The 24,310-nt window shown below is 46.1% G+C and overlaps 1 protein-coding gene across 6 annotated transcripts in view; it reads right to left on the reverse strand.

Annotated features, from left to right (window-relative positions):
* Positions 1-24,310, reverse strand: part of abcb11 (ATP binding cassette subfamily B member 11) — an 83,502-nt gene that overhangs the window by 57,084 nt on the left and 2,108 nt on the right. For 3 of the 6 annotated variants that reach the window (XR_004412508.1, XM_033023658.1, XM_033023659.1), the window contains exons 2-11: positions 24,044-24,185; positions 21,834-21,966; positions 16,858-16,964; positions 14,509-14,530; positions 14,327-14,386; positions 14,157-14,205; positions 8,107-8,348; positions 6,362-6,449; positions 5,117-5,250; positions 1,480-1,651 (exon numbers count right to left, since the gene is read on the reverse strand). Coding sequence is in view for 5 of the 6 variants with exons in the window: in XM_033023658.1 (XP_032879549.1) it covers positions 1,480-1,651; positions 5,117-5,250; positions 6,362-6,449; positions 8,107-8,348; positions 14,157-14,205; positions 14,327-14,386; positions 14,509-14,530; positions 16,858-16,933 (843 nt within the window). In the remaining variant the exon portion in view is untranslated. Of the gene's footprint in view, positions 1-1,479; positions 1,652-5,116; positions 5,251-6,361; positions 6,450-8,106; positions 8,349-14,156; positions 14,206-14,326; positions 14,387-14,508; positions 14,531-16,857; positions 16,965-21,833; positions 22,044-24,043; positions 24,186-24,310 lie in introns of those variants that run through there. The other 3 variants (XM_033023662.1, XM_033023661.1, XM_033023660.1) reach the window with 3 other exon arrangements.

A 24,310-nucleotide genomic window follows, 5' to 3' on the forward strand; every position in this document is an offset into this window, starting at 1 on the left:
CTTATTGAACGGTCTGTGACCTTTGCAGGCCGAGCACCTTTAATGAATGTGGAAACATGTGTTGAGTTGGAGTGTTCTACATGTAAGTACGACTGATCATCACACAGGGCTGTATACCACAAAAAAATATTATGAAACTGCATTGCAAAAACTAGTACTTTGGAACTGAATCAACAATGCGTACAAACTTAAAAATCTCTCGTTTCCTTTCACGTGATTTTCACTCTGAAGAAGGGTCTCGACCTGAAACGTCGCCCATTCCTTCTCTCCAGAGATGCTGCCTGTCCCGCTGAGTTACTCCAGTATTTTGTGTCTGTCTTCAGTTTAAACCAGCATCTGCAGTTCCTTCCTACAATTTAACCCAATCATTCCTGGGGTAATTTTGGTAGACCTTACCTGGACCCTCTACAATGCCAGTGTATCCATCCTCAGATATGGGGCCCAAAACTGCTCACAATACTCCAAATATGGTTGGACCAGTGCCTTATAGAGCCTCAGCATTACATCCCTGTTTTTGTATTCTAGCTTTCTCGAAATAAATGCTAGCATTGCGTTTGCCTTCGTTGCATTCGATTCAACTTGCAAATGAACTTATTGGGAATCTTGCACCAGCTCCCAAGTCCCTTTGCACCTCCAATTTCTGGATTCTCTTCCCATTTAGAAAATAGTCTACACCTTTATTCCTACTATCAAAATGCATGACTCCACACTTTGCTACACTGTATTCCATCTGCCACTTCTCTGCCCACTCTACCAACCTGCCCAAGTCCTTCTGCAGAGACCCTGCTTTCTCTACACTACCTACCCCTCCACCTATCTTCATATCATCTGCAAACCTGGCCATAAAGCCTTCAATCCCCTCATCCAAATCATTGATGTACAATGTGAAGAGTAGCGGCCCCAGCACCGCCCCTTGCGGAACTCCACTAGTCACTGGCATCCAAGTAGAAGAAGCCGTCTTTATTGGCATCTATGCCTGCTATGCATTCTAGTCTTTGGCATTTCCACCCTGGGTAAATGGTTCTGACTGTCTACCCTATCTATGCCTCTCATCATTTTAGTTTAGTTTAGTTTAGAGATACTGCGTGGAACCAGGCCCTTCAGCCCACCGAGGCCGCACAGACCAGCGATCCCCGCACATTAACACTAGTCCTAGACACACTAGGGACAATTTACAATTATACCAAACCAATTAACCTACAAACATGTACGTCTTTGGAGTGTGAGAGAAAACCGAAGATCTCGGAGAAAACCCACAAGGTCACGGGGAGAACGTACAGACAGCGCCCGTAGTCGGGATCGAACCCGGGTATCTGGTGCTGTAAGCGCTGTAAGGCAGTAACTCTACCGCTGCGCCACCGTGCTTAGGGGCTTCACAATCTCCCCACAGCCGTGGTTGTTTCAGAGATGGGAGGTGCCCGGCGGATCTGCGGGCGTACCACGGGTTGCGCGCCCGCGCACGTCTCACTGTTCGCTCACCAGCGCCATGAGAGCGGCTCCGAGCCCGATCAGCGGGCTGACGGCAATGATGACCAGCGTCAGCTTCCAGCCGTTCACAAAGCCCATGAGGAAGCCACTCACAAAGGTGGAGAAGCGCTGGATGAAGATGCCAACCTGGTCAGCGATGGCATCGTTAATCTTATTAATGTCACTGCAAAAGAGGAGGAACCAAGTTACACCAGACTCACGTCATTATTGAACATCCACAGGCCTACTATCAGGGTATGGCCGTCATCAGACGAAATTGGGGACTGAAATAATGTCTTTCACATTTTTTTAAGATCAAAACCGAGTCGGGTTTTATAGATCTAAACCGAAGGTGGAGCAGTGGTAGAATTGCTGCCTCACAGCTCCAGAGACCCAGGTTCAATCCTGACTTTAGACTTTAGAGATATAGCGCGGAAACAGGAGTCCGCGCTGACCAGCGATCCCCGTACACTAGCATTATCGTACACACTAGGGGCACTTTACCACGAACAGAAGCCAATTAACCTGTATTTTTTAATCAAAAATGTATTCAATTATTAAAAATAATATTTACAATACAATAAAACAAACCAGAACCCACCACCCTAATACAAGGCAAACAAATATACTAAATAAACTACTATACAACGATGTTACAATCCTTGTCAAGGATGCATTCAGGGGCGGAAATCCTTGGGGGGACAGGGGGGACATGTCCCCCCCTGCTTTGAGAGGTGGGGGGCAATCCACCGCAGTCCCCCCCATGTTTTGTAATCCGGACTTTATCAGACGCTTTCTAATGGCTGAATCGGCCCATTCGCGGGGCCTTTCAGCGCCCGGCACGGCTTAAAATCAAACTGCTGCATGGAGGCAATCGAGGCTCTCGATGTTTAAACCCCCGCTGGGCGATGAAAGGCCCCGCCAACAGGCCGATTCAAACCCCACGAGTCGGGGCGGATGAAGCTGCTGTTGCTGGAGTTCAGAGTCGGTAACCAACCAGGTCAGCTCCTGGTGTTACTGTCCACAGGGCCCACGGCCGAAGCCTCTCGTGTGTGCGCATGCATGTCCCCCCCGCGTTTCCGTGCCTGGATTAATTCAACCCCCCGCGGGGCCCAGCTGTCCCGGAAATCCCCCAGAGCGCCCGTGGACAGCACGTAGTCCCAGTCTGGGACCATCCAGGCGCGGACGTAACCCCGGAAAAGAGGCAGGGAGCTGGCTCGGGCAGAGCCCTCTTCCGCCTGGTGCCGTGACTCGCGGATGGCCAACTTGGCCAGGCCTAGGAGCAACCCAACCAGGACATCTTCAGCCCCAAACCCTCTCCCCTAGGCACAGGGTGACCAAAGATGAGGGTGGTGGGTGTGAAGTGCAGCCAGAAGGCAAGGAGCAGCCCCTTTAGATAGTGGAACAGGGGCGCCAATTAACCTGTTGGGGAGTGCTGTGGTTTGACACAGTGATGGTTCCTATAATTCACAAACAGATGAACACACAGAGGGAACGGTGCCAGGTGTAGGAGGCATCGTGCTGACCGCTCAGCTTCTGCAGAGATCAGCTGTTCCCAGATGTAAGAGCTTTGCATAAGATGGCACAGCGGTAGAGCCAGTGCCTCACAGCGCCAGAGACCCGGGCTCAATGCTGACTACGGGTACTGTCTGTGTGTTGAGTTTGCACATTCTCCCTGTGACCGCGTGGGTTTTCTCCAGGTGCTCCGGTTTCCTCCCACATCCCGGGTTTGTAGGATAATTGGGTTCTGTAAATTGTCCCTAGTATGTAGGACGTAGTACTGATGTATGGGTGCTCGATGATCGACGGGGGCTCAGTGGGCCGAAGGGCCCGTTTCCACGCTGTATTTCTAAACTAATTTAAAATAAAAATATAGGCACGAAGGAACGCTTAAAAGTCACTGATGCCCTGTATCCCAGAGACACAAGAGAAGTGGTGGCGCTGCCTTGCAGCTGCGGCTCGCCTGCAGTCCGTTTGTCTTTTTTTGTTTTCTTTTGTCCCGTTTTTACAGTTTATTTCGGTTTATTTAGTTGTGTATGTGGAGGGGGGGTGGGTGTAACATGTTTTTTGACTCTTCCTTCGGGGGGGATGCGACCTTTCTTGCCGCAGTCTCCGTGTCCGTCTGCGCTGAGGCCTATCGCGGAGCTTGTGGCCTCCAACTGGGACCGACCTCGAGGCTCCGGAGGCAGAGCCAGGACTTACCAACGCGAGGCTGGCCAACTTCGGGGCTGTGGTTGCGGTCCGACCCAACTTCCGACCCGACTTTGGAGCCTTGGAGGCTCGGCCGCGGGCCAATGGACAACATCGTCGGGAGCTCGCAGGTCACAGGTTGGTGACCTGTTTTTCCGGAGCTCCCGCAACTACAGCTGCGTCCGCTGGACTGGAGGGCGGCAGCTTCGACCGCCCTGGGCCGCGGAGTTTGAACCGGCCCGTTTACAGAGCTCGGATTCAGCCGCGGGACTTGCACACCATCACCCAGCGGGGTCTCAACATCGGAGGCTTGGATTGCCTCGGCGCAGAGGGAGAGCAAGGAGGGAAGAGACATTGACTTTGGGACTTTAAACTGTGTTGAGTGTTTGTTTTGTTATTATTCTATGTTATGACTGCAGGCTAAACCATTTTGTTGCACTGAAAAGTGCAATGACAATAAAACTGAATCCAATCCAATCCTATCCAATTACTAGCTTGAACAGAATACAAAATGCTGGAGTAACTCAGCGGGTCAAGGCATCATCTGTGGAAGGAATTGACAGATGACGTTTTGGGCACGTCTGTGGAATGTGGGAGGAAACCAGAGCACCCAGAGAAAACCCACGCGGTCACAGGGAAAATGTACAAACTCCACACAGATAGCACCCATAATCAGGAGTGAATAAGGCTGCAGCTCTAACCCTGCGCCACTGTGCCATCCTTCAGATAAACTGAAGGAAACTTCAGCAAACATTCCCTGTATACTGCAGCACATGCGGGAGAATAAAGATACGGGAGATTTTAGTTTAGAGACACGGCGCAAAAACAGGCCCTTAGGCCCACCAAGTCCGAACCGACCAGCGATCCCCGCACATTAACACTACCCTACACACACTAGGGACATTAGTACAGGTGTCAAGAGGTTCTGGGGAGAAGGCAGGAGAATGAGGTTAGGAGGGAGAGATAAATCAGCCATGATTGAATGGCAGAGTAGACTTGATGGATTTCTACAACTATCACCCATGATCTCACGATCTTATGACAATCTACACTTACGCCAAGCCAATTAACTGACAAACCTGTACGTCTTTGGAGTGTGGGAGGAAACCAAAGATCTTGGAGAAAACTTGGAGATCTTGGAGAAAACCCACGCGGTCACGGGGAGAACGTACGAACTCCGTACAGGCAGCACCCGTGGTCAGGTTCAAACCCGGGTCTCCGGCGCTGCAAGCGCTGTCAGGCAGCAACTCTACCGAGAGTTAGAGATAGTTCATGACAAGCTGTTAGACGAGAGGGGAGTGGGGGGGGGGGGGCAGAGGGAGTACTGGGGGATGATCAACAGGTGCGATGATCCAGGTATGTGTTCTACCCAGGTGTGTGTACAGGTGTGTAATGCTACCCAGGATCAGACCGAGACAGGGAATTAGTCTGGAGTGTTTCATGAAGATAGCACGCTTACTCTGACATCCGTGTGTTCAATTCTCCAACGGAATTACAGTCAAACCAACCCATCTCCATCCTCATGATCTGCCGGAAGTAAGCCTTGCGGATTTTCTGGGTCTGACGTGCAGCTGCAGTGACCCAGAAACAGATCTAGCAAACAGAGATGAAACATCTTTAATCAAACAGGGCCCTGGTGAGACTGCATCGAGAGTATTGTGTGCAGTTTTGGTCTCCTAATTTGAGGAAGGACATTCTTGCTATTGAGTGAGTGCAGCGTAGGGTCACCAGGTTAATTTCTGGGATGGCGGGACTGACATACGATGAAAGAATGGGTTGACTGGGTTTGTATTCACTGGAATTTAGAAGGATGAGGGGGATCTTATAGAAACATATAAAATTCTTAAGGGATTGGAACGGCTAGATGCAGAAAAAATGTTGGAGGAGTCAAGAACCAGGGGTCACAGTTTAAGAAGGCCATTTAGGACTGAGGTGAGGAAATCCTTTTTTACCTACAGAGTTGTGAATCTGTGAAATTTTCTGCCACTGGATGTTTTCGAGAGTTAGATAGGACTCAAGGGATATGGGGCGAAAACAGGAACGGGGCACTGATTTTGGATGATCAGCCATGATCATATTGAATGGCGGTGCTGGGTTGAAGGGCCAAATAGCCTACTCCTGCACCTAATTTCTATGTTTCTATGAAACAGTAACAAAGATTTATTTGTTAAAATATTTTGTTCTGTCTGGTTGGGTTGAGTGAAAATATCTCTCCATTATTGCAGAACAGGAAATATTTTCAACTTAAACATGGTTTAACAAATCTCTCAAGTTCCAAGAGTCAAGAGTGTTTGAATGTTTGATCATCGGTTGAAATTGAAGGTACACAAAAATGCTGGAGAATCTCAGCGGGTGCAACAACATCTATGGAGCGAAGGAAATAGGCAACGTTTTGGGCCGAAACCCTTCTTCAGACTGATGGGGGGTGCGGGGGGCGGGGAGAAGAAAGGAAAAAGGAGGAGGAGGAGCCCAAGGGCTGAGGGAGAGATAGGAAGGGGAGGAGACAGCAAGGGCTAACAAAATTGGGAGAATTCAAAGTTCATGCCACCAGGATGCAGACTCCCCAAGCGGAATAAGAGGTGCTGTTCCTCCAATTTCCGGTGGTGCTCGCTCTGGCCATGGAGGAGACCCAGGACAGAGAGATCGGATACGGAATGGGATGGGGAGTTGAAGTGCTGAATTGAAGGTCAGGTCCGTAACTTACTTGGAAGTAGCCCAAAAGTAACACAGAGCATCCTATTCCAACGTAATAATAAGCAAACATGGTCATTTCTTTTTCAATGTTTAAGATCCTGAAAAAAGAAGCAAAGGTTACAAAATCCACATTTCCTTTTATTGTTACGCCAGGCATCCAGTTGGCAGAGTTAAACATAGTTAGCAATGTTATTTTTCATTCGTATTTACATCATAACTTAATGTATAGACTTTGCTGAAATAGAGATCAAATATATAAACCAATATATTTGTTGAGTGATGACCATACAATAACAGAAGCCTTACACCAAGATAAAGATCCAAATACTTTATTTACTACATAGCAAGCACGACTTCACACTTGCACGTTCAACTTACACTAGAAGTATCCAGCAAGCCGTGATAACTGAAAAGCTAGTGGGCGTAACTACAGAAGCATGACTCATGAAATGAGTGACACTAATCTACAATATTCTGATACATTAATTAATAGTGAATGTCATTACGCTGACAATTATTTAATTCTGCTTAAAGGTTAATAAGCAAATCCTGTCGCACAAGATTTTCAGGTTTCTTACAACATATACTCTTGCATAGGACGTGTCTCACAATGATTGTGCTTGTTTAAATTTAGAAAATGACCCACATTCATCGAACACCAGAGATAGGCACAAAAATCTGGAGTAACTCAGCGGGACAGAAGGAATGGAGAGAAGGGGAGAAGGAATGGGTGACATTTCGGGTCGAGGCACTTCTTCAGCCAGCTCCACTTCATCGAACACCACCTTTCTTGCACATCTGTAACACACCTGTCCTCAAGTGTTCTTTGTCCTTCCACTCAGGCAGTGATTTCTTCCAATACTTTCATAACCATAGAATCACCGTCACAGGATTAGCTTAAATGGGGCATCCTGGTCGGCGTGGGCAAGTTGAGCCACTGCTTAGACTCTAGGACTAACAACAAGCCTTCTACAAATTCATTCATAAGTTTTACGAGCAGACTTACGCCTTTCAGTCCATCGAGTCTACTCCATCATGGCTGATCTATCTTTCCTTCTCATCCCCATTCTCCTGACTTCTCCCCATAACCCTTGACAACCTTACTAATCAAGAATCTGTCAATCTCCGCCTTAAAAATACCCAATGACTTGGCCATCTGTGGCAATGAATTCCACAGATTCACCACACTCTGACTCAAGAAACTCCACCTCATCTTTCTAAAGGTGCGTCCTTTGATTCAGAGGCCATGCCCACTGGTTGTAGACTCTCCCACTAGTCTTTCTACAGTCTTTCTACATCCACCCTATCCAGGCCTTTCACTGTGTGGTAAGTTTCAATGAGATCCCCCCTCATCCGTCTAAACTTCAGCGAATAGAGGCCCAATGCCGTCAAACGCTCATCATATGTCAACCAAGTCAACCCCAGGATCATTCTCGTAAACCTCCTCTGGACCCTCTCCAATGCCAGCACATCCTTCCTCATATCTGGGGCCTGGAACTGCTCACAATACTCCAAATGCGTTCTGACCAGCGCCTTTCAAAGCCTCAGCATTGCATCCCTGTTTTTATATTTGTAGTCTTCTCGAAATTAATGCTAACATTGTATTTGCCTTCCTTACTAATTATTGAACCTGCAACTGAACCTTTTGGGAATCCTGCACCGGCACTCTAGGTACCATCTAATACTTGGCATGTCATCGAGTGATGTACAACAGGCAAAAGTAGGAAGGGATATGAAAGATCATCTCCAACTTACCCACAGGACATGGTCTCGTTATGCTGATTGAGGTATTCTGACCCGTTGACCCAATTGATGGTGTTATTGTCGCAGTGTTTACGTGTGTCCTTGAGTTCTTGTAACTCGATGTCGTAGGCAATGAAGGTGTCCGTTAACAGCCCAAACACCAGCAGCACTGCCGGCTGGGCAACCCCGTGAAGCAGAGCGCACACACCCCCAAACACCATCAGAGTCACCTCGTAGCAGGAGGCAAACCGAAACTGTAGTAGGCAACATGAAGCATGACAGGTCAGTGAATAGTCACTGTACATGTGAAGCGTGACATTTCAGTGAATAATCAGAGAACACGTGAAATTTACATGTCAGTGAATAGTCACTGTACACGTGAAGTGCTACATGTCAGTAAAATATTCACTGTACACGTGTTACATGTTATGGAATCATCACTGCACATGTGAAATGTTACATGTCAGAGAAATAATCACTGTACACATGAAGCATTACATGTCTGGGAAACAATCACTGTTCACATCACATGTTACATGTCAGGGAATAATAAGAGAATAAGAGTTAGATAGAGCTCTCGGGGCTAGTGGAATCAAGGGATATGGGGAGAAGGCAGGCACGGGTTATTGATTGGGGACGATCAGTCATGATCACAATGAATGGTGGGGCTGGCTCGAAGGGCTGAATGGCCTCCTCCTGCACCTATTTTCTATGTTTCTATGTTTCCTACTGTGAATGTGACATGTTACATGTCAGGGAATAATAACTGTATACGTGAAGTGTCACATGTCAAGAAATATTAACTCTTTTATTCCATTTGCAGAAAAATGTGCAATTGCTAAACCACAACTGTGACACACCATGCAAACTGGTAAATGTGTGTGTGTTATTCATCACACAACCTGTTCATGGATGTAGAGTCATACAGTGTGGAAACAGGCCCTTTGGCCCAACTTGCCCTTGCCCGTCCCGCCTGCACGAGTCCCACCTGCCCACGTTTGGCCAACATTCCTCCAAACCTGTCCTGTCCACATGCCTGTCCAAGTGTCTTTTAAATGTTGTTCATAGTGCCCAGCAGACAATCAGTCAACTGATACCTGACACACCGCTGAAGCATCTTTCATTTCACAGCCTCAGTGTGACTCAGTCAGACAAAGGAAATAGTTAGGTCCTCCCTGCCAGAAGTCACGTCCATGTCTTGTGTGACCATGACAATGCAAGCCAGTCTTTCCTCATCACTGCCACCCTCCCACATTGGGTAATCCTGTGAAACTTGTGGGAAGCAGTTTGCAAATTGTATTCTTAGCAGCACAGATTAGTTTAGTTTAGTTTAGAGATACAGCGCAGAAACAGGCTCTTCGGGCCCACTGAGTCAGCACCGACCAGAGACCCCCACACACTAACACACAGTGGGGACAATTTACATTCATAACAAGCCAATTAACCTACAAACCTGTAGGTCTTTGGAGTGTGGGCGGAAACTGAAGATCTCAGAGAAAACCCACGCAGGTCACGGGGAGAATGTACAAACTCCGTACAGACAGCACCCATAGTCGGGATCGAGCCCGGGTCTCTGGCGCTGTAAGGCAGCAACTCTACCGCTGCGCCACCGTGCCGCCCAATAATGAATGATATTTCCCATTCCTTGAATAAAGCGCTGTTAAATTTTGATGAAGAATCAATCACATGGGAATACACACAATATATAATAATGATATCAGCAGGGACAAGGAACTGCAGATGCTGGTTTACCAAAGAATGACTCTAAAGAAAAGTGCTAGAGTAACTCAGTGGGTCGGCAAACATCTCTGGATCTCATGGATAGGTGACATTTCACAGAGTGCTGGAGTAACTCAGCAGGTCAGGCAGCATCTGTGGAGAACATGGATAGGTGACATTTCACACAGTGCTGGAGTAACTCAGCGGGTCAGGCAGCATCTGTGGAGAACATGGATAGGTAGCGTTTCACAGAGTGCTGGAGTAGCTCAGCGGGTCAGGCAGCATCTGTGGAGAACATGGATAGGTGACATTTCACACAGTGCTGGAGTAACTCAGCGGGTCAGGCAGCATCTGTGGAGAACATGGATAGGTAGCGTTTCACAGAGTGCTGGAGTAGCTCAGCGGGTCAGGCGGCATCTCTGAAGAATGTTCAAGAAGGAACTGCAGATGCTGGAAAATCGAAGGTTGGCAAAAGTGCTGGAGAAACTCAACGGGTGCAGCAGCATCTATCTATGGAGTCTGAAGAACGGTTTCGGCCCGAAACGTTGCCTATTTCCTTCGCTCCATAGATGCTGCCGCACCCGCTGAGTTTCTCCAGCACTTTTGTCTAGCATCTCTGAAGAACATGGATAGGTGATGTTTCAGGTCCCTGTAATCAGTGTGAAGAAGGGTCTGAAACTGAAACGTCACCTATCCATGTTCTCCACAGATGCTGCCTGACCCGCTGAGTTACTCCAGCACTCTGTGAAACGTCACCTATCCATGTTCTCCACAGATGCTGCCTGACCCGCTGAGTTACTCCAGCACTCTGTGAAACGTCACCTATCCATGTTCTCCAGAGATGCTGCCTGACCCGCTGAGTTACTCCAGCACTCTGTGAAACGTCACCTATCCATGTTCTCCAGAGATGCTGCCTGACCCGCTGAGTTACTCCAGCACTTATTGTGTCTTTTCAAATGAACATATCTCCTGTGTCTGTGTTTCTCCATGTTTCGGTGTGCCTTGTATGTGTATGCGTCCCAGTGTATTTCCGGTGTATCAGTCCATGTGTCTGATACATTTAGGAACTGATTTGTACCATATGGTATGACTCTTGACACATTGTTGAACCCAGACACCAGTTATCCTGAGAGGTACCACCTTCATTAAAGAATGTTCTATTTCTGACTCTACCATATAACCATATAACCATATAACAATTACAGCACGGAAACAGGCCATCTCGGCCCTTCTAGTCCATGCCGAACACGTATTCTCCCCTAGTCCCATCTACCTGCACTCAGACCATAACCCTCCATTCCTTTCCCGTCCATATAACTATCCAATTTATTTTTAAATGATAAAATTGAACCTGCCTCCACCACCTTCACTGGAAGCTCATTCCACACAGCTACCACTCTCTGAGTAAAGAAGTTCCCCCTCATGTTACCCCTAAACTTCTGTCCCTTAATTCTCAAGTCATGTCCTCTTGTTTGAAGCTTCCCTACTCTCAGTGGGAAAAGCTTATCCACGTCAACCCTGTCTATCCCTCTCATCATTTTAAAGACCTCTATCAAGTCCCCCCTTAACCTTTTGCGCTCCAAAGAATAAAGACCTAACTTGTTCAACGTTTCTCTGTAACTTAGTTGCTGAAACCCAGGCAACATTCTAGTAAATCTCCTCTGTACTCTCTCTATTTTGTTGACAACCTTCCTATAATTAGGCGACCAAAATTGTACACCATACTCCAGAATTGGCCTCACCAATGCCTTGTACAATTTTAACATTACATCCCAACTTTTATACTCGATGCTCAGATTTATAAAGGCCAGCACACCAAAAGCTTTCTTTACCACCCTATCTACATGAGATTCCACCTTCAGGGAACTGTGCACAGTTATTCCCAGATCCCGCTGTTCAACTGCATTCTTCAATTCCCTACCATTTACCATGTACGTCCTATTTTGATTTGTCCTGCCAAGATGTAGCACCTCACACTTATCAGCATTAAACTCCATCTGCCATCTTTCAGCCCACTCTTCCAACTGGCATAAATCTCTCTGTAGACTTTGAAAATCTACTTCATTATCCACAACACCACCTATCAGTATCATCTGCATACTTACTAATCCAATTTACCACACCATCATCCAGATCATTAATGTACATGACAAACAACAGTGGACCCAACACAGATCCCTGTGGCACCCCACTAGTCACTGGTCTCCAACCTGACAAACAGCCATCCACCATTACTCTCTGGCATCTCCCATTCAGCCACTGTTGAATCCATCTTGCTACTCCACCATTAATACCAACAATTGAACCTTCTTAACCAACCTTTCATGAGGAACCTTGTCAAAGGCCTTACTGAAGTCCATATATACAACATCCACTGCTTTACCTTCATCAATTTCCCGAGTAACCTCTTCAAAAAATTCAAGAAGATTAGTCAAACATGACCTTCCCGGCACAAATCCATGTTGACTGTTCCTAGTCAGACCCTGTTTATCCAGATGCTTATATATAATATCTCTATGTATCCTTTCCACTAATTTGCCCACCACTGACGTCAAACTAACAGGTCTATAATTGCTAGGTTTACTCTTAGAACCCTTTTTAAACAATGGAACAACATGCGCAGTACGCCAATCCTCCGGCACTATTCCCGTTTCTAATGACATTTGAAATATTCCTGTCATAGCCCTTGCTATTTCTACACTAACTTCCCTCAATGTCCTAGGGAATATCTTGTCCGGACCTGGAGACTTATCCACTTTTATATTTCTCAAAAGTGTCAGTACTTCCTCTCCTTTGAATCTCATAGTTTCCATAGCTACTCTACTTGTTTCCCTTACCTCACATAATTCAATATCCTTCTCCTTGGTGAATACCGAAGAAAATAAATTGTTCAATATCTCCTCCATCTCTTTTGGCTCTGCAGATAGCTGTCCACTCTGACTCTCTAATGGACCAATTTTATCCCTCTTTATCCTTTTGCTATTAATATAGCTGTAGAAACCCTTTGGATTTACTTTCACCTTATTTGCCAAAGGAACCTCATATCTTCTTTTAGCTTTTCTAATTTCTTTCTTAAGATTCTTTTTACATTCTTTATACTCCTCAAGCACCTCATTTACTCCATGCTGCCTATAATTATTGTAGATCTCTCTCTTTTTCCGAACCCTGTAAAATTTCCCCTGAAAACCATGGCTCTTTCCAATTTTTACTATTTCCTTTCAACCGAACAGGGACATAAAGATTCTGTACTCTTAAAATGTCACCTTTAAATGTCCTCCATTTCTCTTCCACATCTTTCCCATAAAACAAAATGTCCCAATTTACTCCTTTTAAATCCTTTCGCATCTCCTCAAAGTTAGCCTTTCTCCAATCAAAAATCTCAACCCTAGGTCCAGTTCTGACCCTCTCCATCATTATATTGAAACTAATGGTATTGTGATCACTGGACCCGAACTGATCCCCAACGCATACCTCTGCCACCTGACCCGTCTCATTTCCTAACAGGAGGTCCAGCACCGCCCCTCTCTAGTTGGTACCTCTATGTATTGCTGCAAAAAACTATCCTGCACACATTTTACAAACTCCAAACCATCCAGTCCATTTACAGAATGTGTTTCCCAGTCTATGTGTGGAAAAGTGAAATCTCCCACAATCACTACCTTGTGCTTACTACTAATATCTGCAATCTCCTTACATATTTGCTCTTCCAATTCTCGCTCCCCATTTGGCGGTCTATAATACACCCCTATAAGTGTTGCTACCCCTTTCCCATTTCTCAGTTCCACCCAAATAGCCTCCCTAGATGAGCCCTCCAATCTATCCTGCCAAAGCACTGCTGTAATATCTTCCCTGATAAGCAATGCAACACCTCCACCTCTTGCCCCTCCAATTCTATCACACCTGAAGCAACGAAATCCTGGAATATTTAGTTTCCAATCACAGCCCTCCTGCAACCATGATTGAGTTAATTGAAAGGTACGACAAGGAAACAGGCCCTTCGGTCAGCCGAGTCCGTGCCGACCTTCGATCACCCGTTCACACTAGTTCTATGTTATCCCACTTTCTCATTCACTCCCTACACACTAGGGGGAAATTTACAGAGGGCCAATTAACTTACAAACCCACATGTTTTAGGATGTGGGAGGAAACTGGAGCACCCGGAGGAAACCCACGCGGTCACAGGGAGAACGTGTAAACTCCACTCACAGACAGCACCTGAGGTCAGGATGGAATCCCAGGTCATTTTTGCCACTAAGGAGCTCGCAGTACCTCAACTTGGAATCTTTGTCACTGTTCGTACAGTATTTACAGTACAGAAATCAATAAAGAGAATCCAAAATTACCAGCTGAAAAAAGCCGATCTTGATGCGATCTTTTTTCTTCGATGCTGATCTTTAAATGCAATAAAATCATGTCAATTAACACAAAGGGAGGCACAATATGATTAAACTGAAATGAGACCACTAGCAAAATTCCCATGTCACTGTGTGCAGAATATTTGAACTGAGCTTACAAATTTTCATTGTTATCCTTGGATTTTGACGAGTGGTTTCCATTTACGGTGTAAACGTTTCTGCAAAAAAGCAACCGGACACGAGGTAAACGAGAGGAAATCATTTCCATTTCAAAAACTCCATTTGATAAAGCACTTCATTTTATAAGCATTTTATCAGTAAAATATGTCAGCATACTCACCTTTGACCAGGACCATCAATATCTGTAAGAAAAGAAGTCTGTTAGACGACAAAATAAAGAAGCAACAACTTGCACTTACGTGTCACTTTCAATGGGAAATAATGTCTAAGGTCCCCTAGCCAGGCTTATATAGAAGCACAGACACCATAGCAGATGTGTGTGTACAGTAAACCCTGGCTATAATGGACCATGGAGGGGGGATTGAGTCCGTTATTGCCGATTGTCCGCTATAACCAAGTGAAGGGGGTAAATATGAACAAGTTTAACCCAAGGATGGGTGGGAAGAAACGGTGGCGTGGGGAGTGGGGGGGAGGTTCTGGTTCTGGTTGATTACTGCACAAACACCGCATCAGTGGTTATCTCGCGCGGGTCGGAGTGAGTAGAGTAGCGATTACATTTTGAAGTGGGCCTTTTTGACCAAGTTGAGGAGATCTAGTTGCTCAATCCCCTTTTTAAATGACTTAACATCGGGAGCAGCGCGTGTGTCGGGTGGTAACCTATTCCTTTCCCTTATCGTCCTTGGGTAAAAGGAATATTGGTCGCGAGGTTTATTGAAATTTAGCCGGTTGATGATGTAGAGACCGTTATTTTGTCTTGTTTCGTGGCAGTTGGTGCTCTGGGATGACGGCGTGAATTTGTGAATCTCCTTGTAAATTGCAATGTCTTAGCCTGATTCTGCGGAGCTCCAGGGTATCCCATCCGAGGGACGTCAGCATATTATTCACGCTTGATTTGCGCTTGTAGTCATTACATACATTGTTGTACCGTAGTTAACCTGAGAGGTACCGCCTTCAGTAAAGATGTTCTATTTCTGACTCTACCATGATTGAATGGATTGAAAGGTACGACATGGAAACAGGGCCTTCGGCCTGCCGAGTCCACGCCGACCATCGATCACCCATTCGCACTAGTTCTATGTTATCCCACTTTGTCATCCACTCCCTACACACTAGGGGGGATGTCTCACAGCTTTTCAATCGGCAAGGCTTCATCTACCACCGACAGTGGTTTGGCTTTATTACGAACCCTTCGCTTGCGCCTAGTTTTCTCCGTTTTCTGACTGCACACTTTCACTTCATTAAACTGTAGTGCAGTGTAGGACTTGATGTCATCAGATATTTCTTTGAATGCCGTGTTGAATGAAACAGGGCAATGAAACTTTTCAATCTGTGGATCTTTGGAAATGGCACTAAATCTGGCGACTCAAAATTGGATTTCACCATGTTTTGCACACGTGAAAATAAAGCACCATTGAAGGAGCGGGAACACAGGCCGGGGAGCCCCCGGTACTCATGCTGCCTTCATGCTACTCCCTCTCTACACTCACGCAACCGGAAGCTTCCGCCACATGGACCCAGCCCGCTGGGCATCGGGATCCTCAGTCCGCTATAACTAAAATCCACTATATAGAGGTCTGTTAATGCCAGGGTTCACTGTAGTCTCTCTATCTTGCCGTGTACAGTAAGTATACAAGAGTGTAGAATCAGGGTGTAGATGTCAGAAACTAGGCAGAGACTCATGTAATTTCATTCACAATCAGCTCAAGCCTGATTAAGATAGACACAAAATGCTGGAGTAACTCAGTGGGACAGGCAGCATCTCTGGAGAGAAGGAATGGGCGACGTTTTGGGTTGAGACCCTTCTTCAGACTGAAGGGTCTTGACCCGAAACATCACCCATTCCTTCTCTCCAGAGATTATGCCTGTGCCACTGAGTTACTCCAGCATTTTGTGTCCATCTTCAGTGTAAACCAGCATCTGCAGTTCCTTCCTACACATCAAGCCTGATTAAAATTAATAAACGCCCAGAGGGCTTATTTTGTAGTGACATGAAGCAGCTATTATTCTGCCAATGGATGGCAATTTTTAGTTTAGTTTAGTTTAGAGATATATCACGGAAACAGGCCGTTTGGCCCACCAAATCTGTGCCGACCAGCGATCCCCGTACACTAGCACTATCCTACACACACTAGGGACAATTTACAATTATACCGAAGCTAATTAACCTTCAAACTTGTATGTCTTTGGAGTGTGGGAGGAAACCAGAGCACCCGGAGAAAACCCACGTGGGACACGGGGAGAACGTGCAAACTCCGTACAGACAGCACCTGTTGTCAGGATCGATCCCGGGTCTCTGGTGCTGTGAGGCAGCAACTCTACCGCTGCGCCACGGTGCCGCCAAGGGGGAGAAAATAAATATCAATAAATATGCTCTTAAGTTGGATATGGAGCAGACGAGATTCACTCGGATGTTACGTGGGTGTGTGGGCTTGAGGTACAGGGAGATGTTGGATAGACTGGGACGTTTGACACAGGTACTTGTTACTGTTACCGCTGGAAGTTTAGTTACCTAAGTACTCTGCCTGAAATGCTTTATTGTCTTCTCCCAGAGAATTGAAACGCCGCAGGACAACAGAATTTGACATTTTTAAAGTAGCTTGTTGTCATGGAGCAACTCTGCAATAAACGGAAGACAACAAGGAAAGTATTAGAAATAGATGCAAAGTACTGGAGTAACTAGGTATGTTACAATACTTACCTTCAGCGGCGCTGCAGTTCTGCCACTGGCCGTGTGCGCGACTTTGGCGCCTTTGAGGGGGGGGGGGGGGCGGGATTAAAATGCAGTTTTCTCCTGTCTGCCCAATATATATTTAACACAATCATCCCCTCCAAGCTGGTTACCAAACTCGCAGAACTGGATCTCTGCGCATCCCTCTTTCAATTGGATCCTCGACTTCCTCATTCACAGACCACAGTCTGTTCGTATTGGTGGAAATGTGTCAGCCTCGATAACAATCAGCACGGCAGCACCTCAAGGCTGCGTGCTCAGCCCCCTGCTGTACTCACTCTATACTCATGACTGCATAGCCAGTCACAGTGCGAACTCCATCATCAAGTTAGCTGGCGACACCACTGTTGTGGGACGTATCACTGATGGGGATGTCAGAATATAGAAGAGAGATCGAGCGACTGTCCATATGGTGCTAGCGCAATAACCTGGCCCTCAACACCAGCAAAACCAAGGAACTGATTGTGGACTTTGGAAGGAGTAGGATGGGGACCCACAGTCCCGTTTATATTAACGGGTCGATGGTTGAAAGGGTCAAGAGCTTCAAATTCCTGGGCGTGCACATCTCTGAAGATCTTTCCTGGTCTGAGAACACTGATGCTATTATTAAGAAAGCACATCAGCGCCTCTACTTCCTGAGAAGATCACGGAGAGTCGGTTTGTCAAGGAGGACTCTCTCTAACTTCTACAGGTGCACAGTAGAGAGCATGCTGACCCGTTGCATAGTGGCTTGGTTCGGCAACTTGAGCGCCCTGGAGAGGAAAAGACTAAAAAACACTGCCCAGTCCATCATCGGCTCTGACCTCCATTCTATCGAGGGGATCTATCGCAGTCGCTGCCTCAAAAAGGCTCATCAAGGATCCACATCATCCTGGCCACACACTCATCTCCCTGCTACCTTCAGGTAAAAGGTACAGGAGCCTGAAGACTGCAATGACCAGGTTCAGGAATAGCTACTTCCCCACAGCCATCAGGTTATTAAATTTGGCTCGGACAAAACTCTGAACATTAATAACTCATTATCTGTTATTTGCACTTTATCAGTTTATTTATTCATGTGTGTATATATTTATACAATGGTATATGGACACACTGATCTGTTCTGTAGTCATGCCTACTATGTTCTGTTGTGCTGAAGCAAAGCAAGAATTTCATTGTCCTATCAGGGACACATGACAATAAACTCTCTTGATCTTGAATCTTGAATATATTTTCTCGTCCTGCCAGCTGCTGCAGAAAAATCGTTCCAACTATCGTTCTCGGAAGTTTAAAGAAAAAATCGCGGGACAATTTAATCGTTAATCGTAAAATAAAAAAGCGACTTCTAATGCCGTCAACGCCGACAACGGGACGGATCTATGTAGGGGACAAAATATAATGTGTCGTGTATTTTACATATAAACTTGCTTCTTAGGATGACTTTAATCAACATTTCCTTGGCGAAAATGTGATTTTGGACCCATACAAACCGGCAGTATTTTTCCTGCCGATATGGGGTTTAAATTCACTGCAACCGCAACGTTCCAATCGATCGCGTTCCACAAAAACCCACTCGCAAGATGATTAAAATGGCCATTAATTTACAGGAATTAAACATTAAATTTCTTCCATTTGGCCTATAAATTCATGACAGTGAGATTTAAAAATCATGTTATATTGTGAATTCTTGTGTGACTGTTATTTGGACACTTAGGCTATTTAAAAATGTTAACCTTTTCTTAAGAAATGGATAGATGTTTAGATCCAGTAATTGAATTTTGTAATTAGCTATAATTAGGTAACAAACTAATTACATGGTACACAAAAAAGCTGGAGAAACTCAGCGGGTGCAGCAGCATCTATGGAGCGAAGGGAATAGGCATCGTTTCGGGCCGAAAAGTTTCGGCCCGAAACGATGCCTATTCCCTTCGCTCCATAGATGCTGCTGCACCCGCTGAGTTTCTCCAGCTTTTTTGTGTACCTTCCATTTTCCAGCATCTGCAGTTCCTTGTTAAACTAATTACATGCTTTAATTTCAGGTTATCCAAGTAAGATTGTTTCATATTTCTTTAAAAAAATGCTTCAATCTATAATAATTGAAATTTTATTTCAGTTCTCTTAATTGTTAAGAAAGTTATGGGCTTTTGACTGCCCTCGATCACAGCTTTTGTGTTAAGTCAATGGAAAAGCAATAGGGAACAATATGCTAATTTCCGAGTATGAAAATGGCCATAACCTTTTCAATATTGAAGATATGAAAATGAATTAGGTGTCAAATTCTGGTGGGATACATTGCAGACTTGATTTATTAAATCTCAAAATGTTGTAACATTGCTAGAGTAACTCAGCATCTCAGGAGAACATGGGTAGGTGACGTTTCGGGGTCGGGACCCTTCTTCAGACAACATTAGTGTTAGGAAAACATTAGTGTGGTCACAAAAGCATTGTGATCATTTTCAGAGCTACCAACAACAATATCGGCAGCGGTGGGAGTTGACGGGGAAAGCCTGGGGCTGTGAATGGTCCGTGACCTCACCTCCCGTGCGCGCGGAAACCTCCCTAAAGTTCTGTGGCCGGCTCGGGAAGCGGGACCTGGAGACTCTGCCACACGGGAGCAGAGGGGGCGGCTGCTGTAGGCAATGAATGGGCGGCGGGTTTGCGGTGGTCGTAGGCGATGGCGTTGGTGGAGGTGACGGATGGACGGTGGGTCTGCGGTGACCGTGCGTGCTGGTGCCTGCGGAGGTGGCCGCGGGAGACCCTCCTGCAGCCGGGCGGGTGATGGAGCACAGACTGCGGCAGCTGCACGGAGCAGCGGTGGATGGAGCCGACGGCATCTCGCTGGGCCAGGCCCACCCCTACAGTGCCGCCAGGACACCGGGCCTTAACATGAGGAAATAAGGAATTGTAGATCTTCTTGGAACAAGATCAGACTTTTCACAGACTTGGACGTTGCAAGATGGCTACTCCATGCTGTTCCAGAAGAGCATCCATTGTACTCATGTACAGTGTGATATGACTGGATAGCACCCAGAACAAGCTCTTCATTGTATCTCTGTACATGTGATCTCTACACAACTAAACTAAGAAAGTGTGATATTAAAGAAACTAAACAGAATTACCAGCTAGTGTGCAATGTCACAAAGGGCAATGGTGTCCCAGTGTAAAAACGTGAGTGGGATTTCCACATTACTGTCATTCCAACTCACCAACCAAGTAAAAGAACTATTCGCTGTGTAAACAGAATCTGGTTTACCGAGAACCAAGAAAGCACACCAACGCCTCTACTTCCCTGGAAGGCTTAAGAAGTTTGGCAAGTCCCTACAACTCTCATCAACTTCTATAGATGCAACGTGGTATAATTTTTTCGGGAAGCATCACAGCTTGGTTTGGGAACGGCTCCATCCAAGACCGCAAGAAATCGAAGCGAATTGTGGACGCAGCCCAGACCATCACACAAACCAACCTCCCTTCCATTGACTCCATTGAAACCTGACACTGCCTCGGCAAGGCCAGCAGCATAATCAAGGACGAGTCGCACCCTGGACACTCCCTCTTAGAAACATAGAAAATAGGTGCAGGAGTAGGCCAGACCGATGATGGACTGGGCAATGTTTACTGCTTTTTGTAGTCTTTTCCGCTCCAGGGCGCTCAAGTTGGCGTACCAAACCATGATGCAACCAGTCAGCATGCTCTCTACTCTGCACCTGTAGAAGTTAGAGAGAGTCCTCTTTGACAAACCGACTCTCCGTAATCTTCTCAGGATGTAGAGGCGCTGATGTGCTTTCTTTATAATAGCATCAGTGTTCTCGGACTCTTGTCAAGAGTCAAGCGTGTTTCATTGTCATATGCACCAGCAACAGAAAAATGAAATTCTTACTTGCTTTACAGTCCAATTAATGCAATGACACACAGATAAATATACAATAATACAGAAAATAAATAAGAAGTAATATTAGGTAACCAGACAATAATCATAATGAAGTCGGTAGTGCAACCAAACACACAGTCCATAGAAGGTCACAGTTGCTGAGGTTAGTGTTGTACAGTGTTCAAGAGCCTGATGGTTGTAGGGAACCAGCTGTTTTTGAAGAAGGGTCTCAACCCAAAACGTTGCCTATTTCCTTTGCTCCATAGATGCTGCCTCACCCGCTGAGTTTCTCCAGCATTTTTGTCTACCTTCGATTATCCAGCATCGGCAGTTCTTTCTTGAACAAGCTGTTCTTGAACTTGGAGGTTACGCTTTTCAGGCTCCTGTATCTTCTTCCTGATGGTAGCAGCGAGATGAGAGTGTGGCCAGGGTGGTTGTGGGGTCTCTGATGATATTTCAGTTTAGTTTAGTTCAATCACTGATGCAGCGATGGCGTTGCTCCTTGCAGAGAGCCGGAGACCACAGACGGGCCAGGGAGTGGCCCGAGAGTGAGAAGTGATCGAAGAGGAAAATTTGCCATCAATTGCTTGCAACTGGCAGAGACTGGCACTTTGCAGAATAGGGTGGTAGCGAGTCACCAGGTTTACCCAGCTCGGAAACAGGCCCTTTTGGACCAACATGACCATGCTGACCAATATGCCCCATCTACAATAGTCCCACTTGCTCCTGTCTGACCCTTATCCCTCTAAACCTTTCCTATCCATGCATCGGCCCAGCTGATAGAAAACTCTGTGTACGGTGCAACAACTTGATAAGAGAATGGACCAGATTATTTGTGTTAAGATTACATTGCACTCAAAGTAACTCTGTATCAATACGAAGGTCCATGGTACAATCCTGTTTTACTTACAGTTTATTTCATGCAGAAAACAACAGCATTTCTTTTCACCCCTCTCCGCTGTATTCTGTGGAGCTGCTCCACCTGGTTGAAAAGCCGCAATCCCTGGTCCCAGGGTCTAAGTACTCAATTTTCATTAGCCTGCCTGCGGTGAAGGCAAATGACCCCAGGTTTATTGTGCACAGGGACATGTTGCAATCCTCCTCCCTGGCAAATTATTAAAAGCACATTATTATTATTTTTTAAATTTGCTTCTGTTAAATTTGGACACGGTCATGTCTGATATTTTTTTAATCAGTGCAAACAAATAGAAACACTTTATCCAATTCTTTCTATTTTGGCTGGATCTCAGGCTAAATAAACACACACACTTCACAACGGTTTTTCACAATGGGAATATCAATTCATTCCGAATTTTTTTCAATGTGGGTAATCGTGAGTTAGCAAGCGGGAGAAACAATGTAAAATTAAGTTGTCAAATGGAAATGTTGCTAAAATGCGGGACTCAATTTACTGATGTGGATATCCAACCAAAAGTGGGAACGTTAACTATTAACAATGATTGACTCTGGCAGCGGAGAGGAAAGATCTGGGTGTTTGGGGTGGTTGTGGTGTTGCAATCTGATTGTACCGGTGACAACTTTGTTTTTGCTGAAAAAGAGAATAAATTCACTGGCAACTTCTTGAAACACATTGCAATAGGTCGGTAGTGCACTCTGCTGCCCAACAGAGGAGACCACTCCCTCAGGACGGCGTTCACGGTGGCGCAGCGGTAGAGTTGCTGCCTTACAGCGAATGCAGCACCGGAGACCCGGGATCGATCCCGACTACCGGTGCTGTCTTTACGGAGTTTGTACGTTCTCCCCGTGACCTGGGGGGGTTTTCTCCGAGATCTTCGGTTTCCTCCCGCACTCCAAACACTTGCAGGTTTGTAGGTTAATCGGCTTGGTAAATGTAAAAATTGTCCCTAGTGGGTGTAGGATTGTGTTAATGTGCAGGGATCGCAAGTCAGCGCGGACCCAGTGGGCCGAAGGGCCTGTTTCCACGCTGTAGCTCTCAAATAAACTAACCAATAGACAATAGGTGCAGGAGTAGGCCATTCGGCCCTTCGAGCCTGCACCGCCATTCAATGTGATCATGGCTGATCATCCCCAATCAGTACCCCGTTCCTGCCTTATCCCCATATCCCCTGACTCCGCTATCCCTGAACCTGCCTCCACCGCCCTCTGAGGCAGAGAATTCCACAGACTCACCACTGTGAGAAAAAGTGTTTCCTTGTCTCCGTTCTAAATGGCTTTCTCCTTATTCTTAAACTGTGGTCCCTGGTTCTGGACTCCCCCAACATCGGGAACATGTTTCCTGCCTCTAGCGTGTCCATACCCTTAACAATCTTATATGTTTCAATGAGATATCCTCTCATCCTTCTAAACTCCAGAGTGTACAAGCCCAGCTGCTCTCAGCATATGACAGTCCCGCCATCCCGGGAATTAACCTTGTAAACCTACGCTGCACTCCCTCAATAGCAAGAATGTCCTTCCTCAAATTAGGGGACCAAAACTGCACACAATACTCCAGGTGTGGTCTCACCAGGGCTCTGTACAACTGCAGAAGGACCTCTTTGCTCCTATACTCAACTCCTCTTGTTATGAAGGCCAACATGCCATCCGCTTTCTTCACTGCCTGCTGTACCTGCATGCTTACTTTCATAGACTGATGAACAAGGACCCCAGATCCCGTTATACTTCCCTTTTTCCTAACTACGCCATTAAACTAAAGACAGTCTACCATATGTGCTTTCAGTAACTGATAGGATGGCTCCCTTCATCTCAACCATCGATACAAGGTGCTGGAGCAATTCAATGGGCCAGGCAGCATCTCTGCAGAACATGGATAGATGATGTTTCAGGTTGAGATGCTGCTTCAGGTTTTTGTCGATCTCGTCGGTCAAAGAGTCATAGTGGTACAGCATTGAAATAGGCCCTTCAGCCCGACTTGCCCATGCCGACAAAAATGCCCCATCTATGCTCATCCCACCGGCCTGCATTTGGCCCATATCCCTCTAAACCTTTCCTATCCATGCACTTATCTAAATGTATTTTAAATATTGTTATAATACCTGCTTCAACTACCTCCTCTGGCAGCTTATCCCATTCACCCACCACTCACTGTGTGAAAATCTTGCCCTCAGGCTAGCGTTAATCCCCACATCCCCCCCTACTCACCTTAAACCTATGACCTCTGGTAGACCCAAAACGCTGAGTCACTCAGCGGGTCAGACAGGATCTCTGGAGAAAAGGAATAGGTGACATTTCTGGTCAAGACCCTTCTTCAGACGGAGCACTGCCAGGTTGGTTCCTTGGTCATCTGAGAATATTAGAACATAGAACGTTGAATAATACAGTACCGAACAGGCCCTTCAACCAGCAATGTCGAACATGATGCCAGGACCATCTGCCTGCAAATGATCCATAACCCTCATTCCCTGCATA

The sequence above is a fragment of the Amblyraja radiata genome, chromosome 7 (assembly GCF_010909765.2).
Source record: "Amblyraja radiata isolate CabotCenter1 chromosome 7, sAmbRad1.1.pri, whole genome shotgun sequence".
Classification (NCBI taxonomy): domain Eukaryota; kingdom Metazoa; phylum Chordata; class Chondrichthyes; order Rajiformes; family Rajidae; genus Amblyraja; species Amblyraja radiata.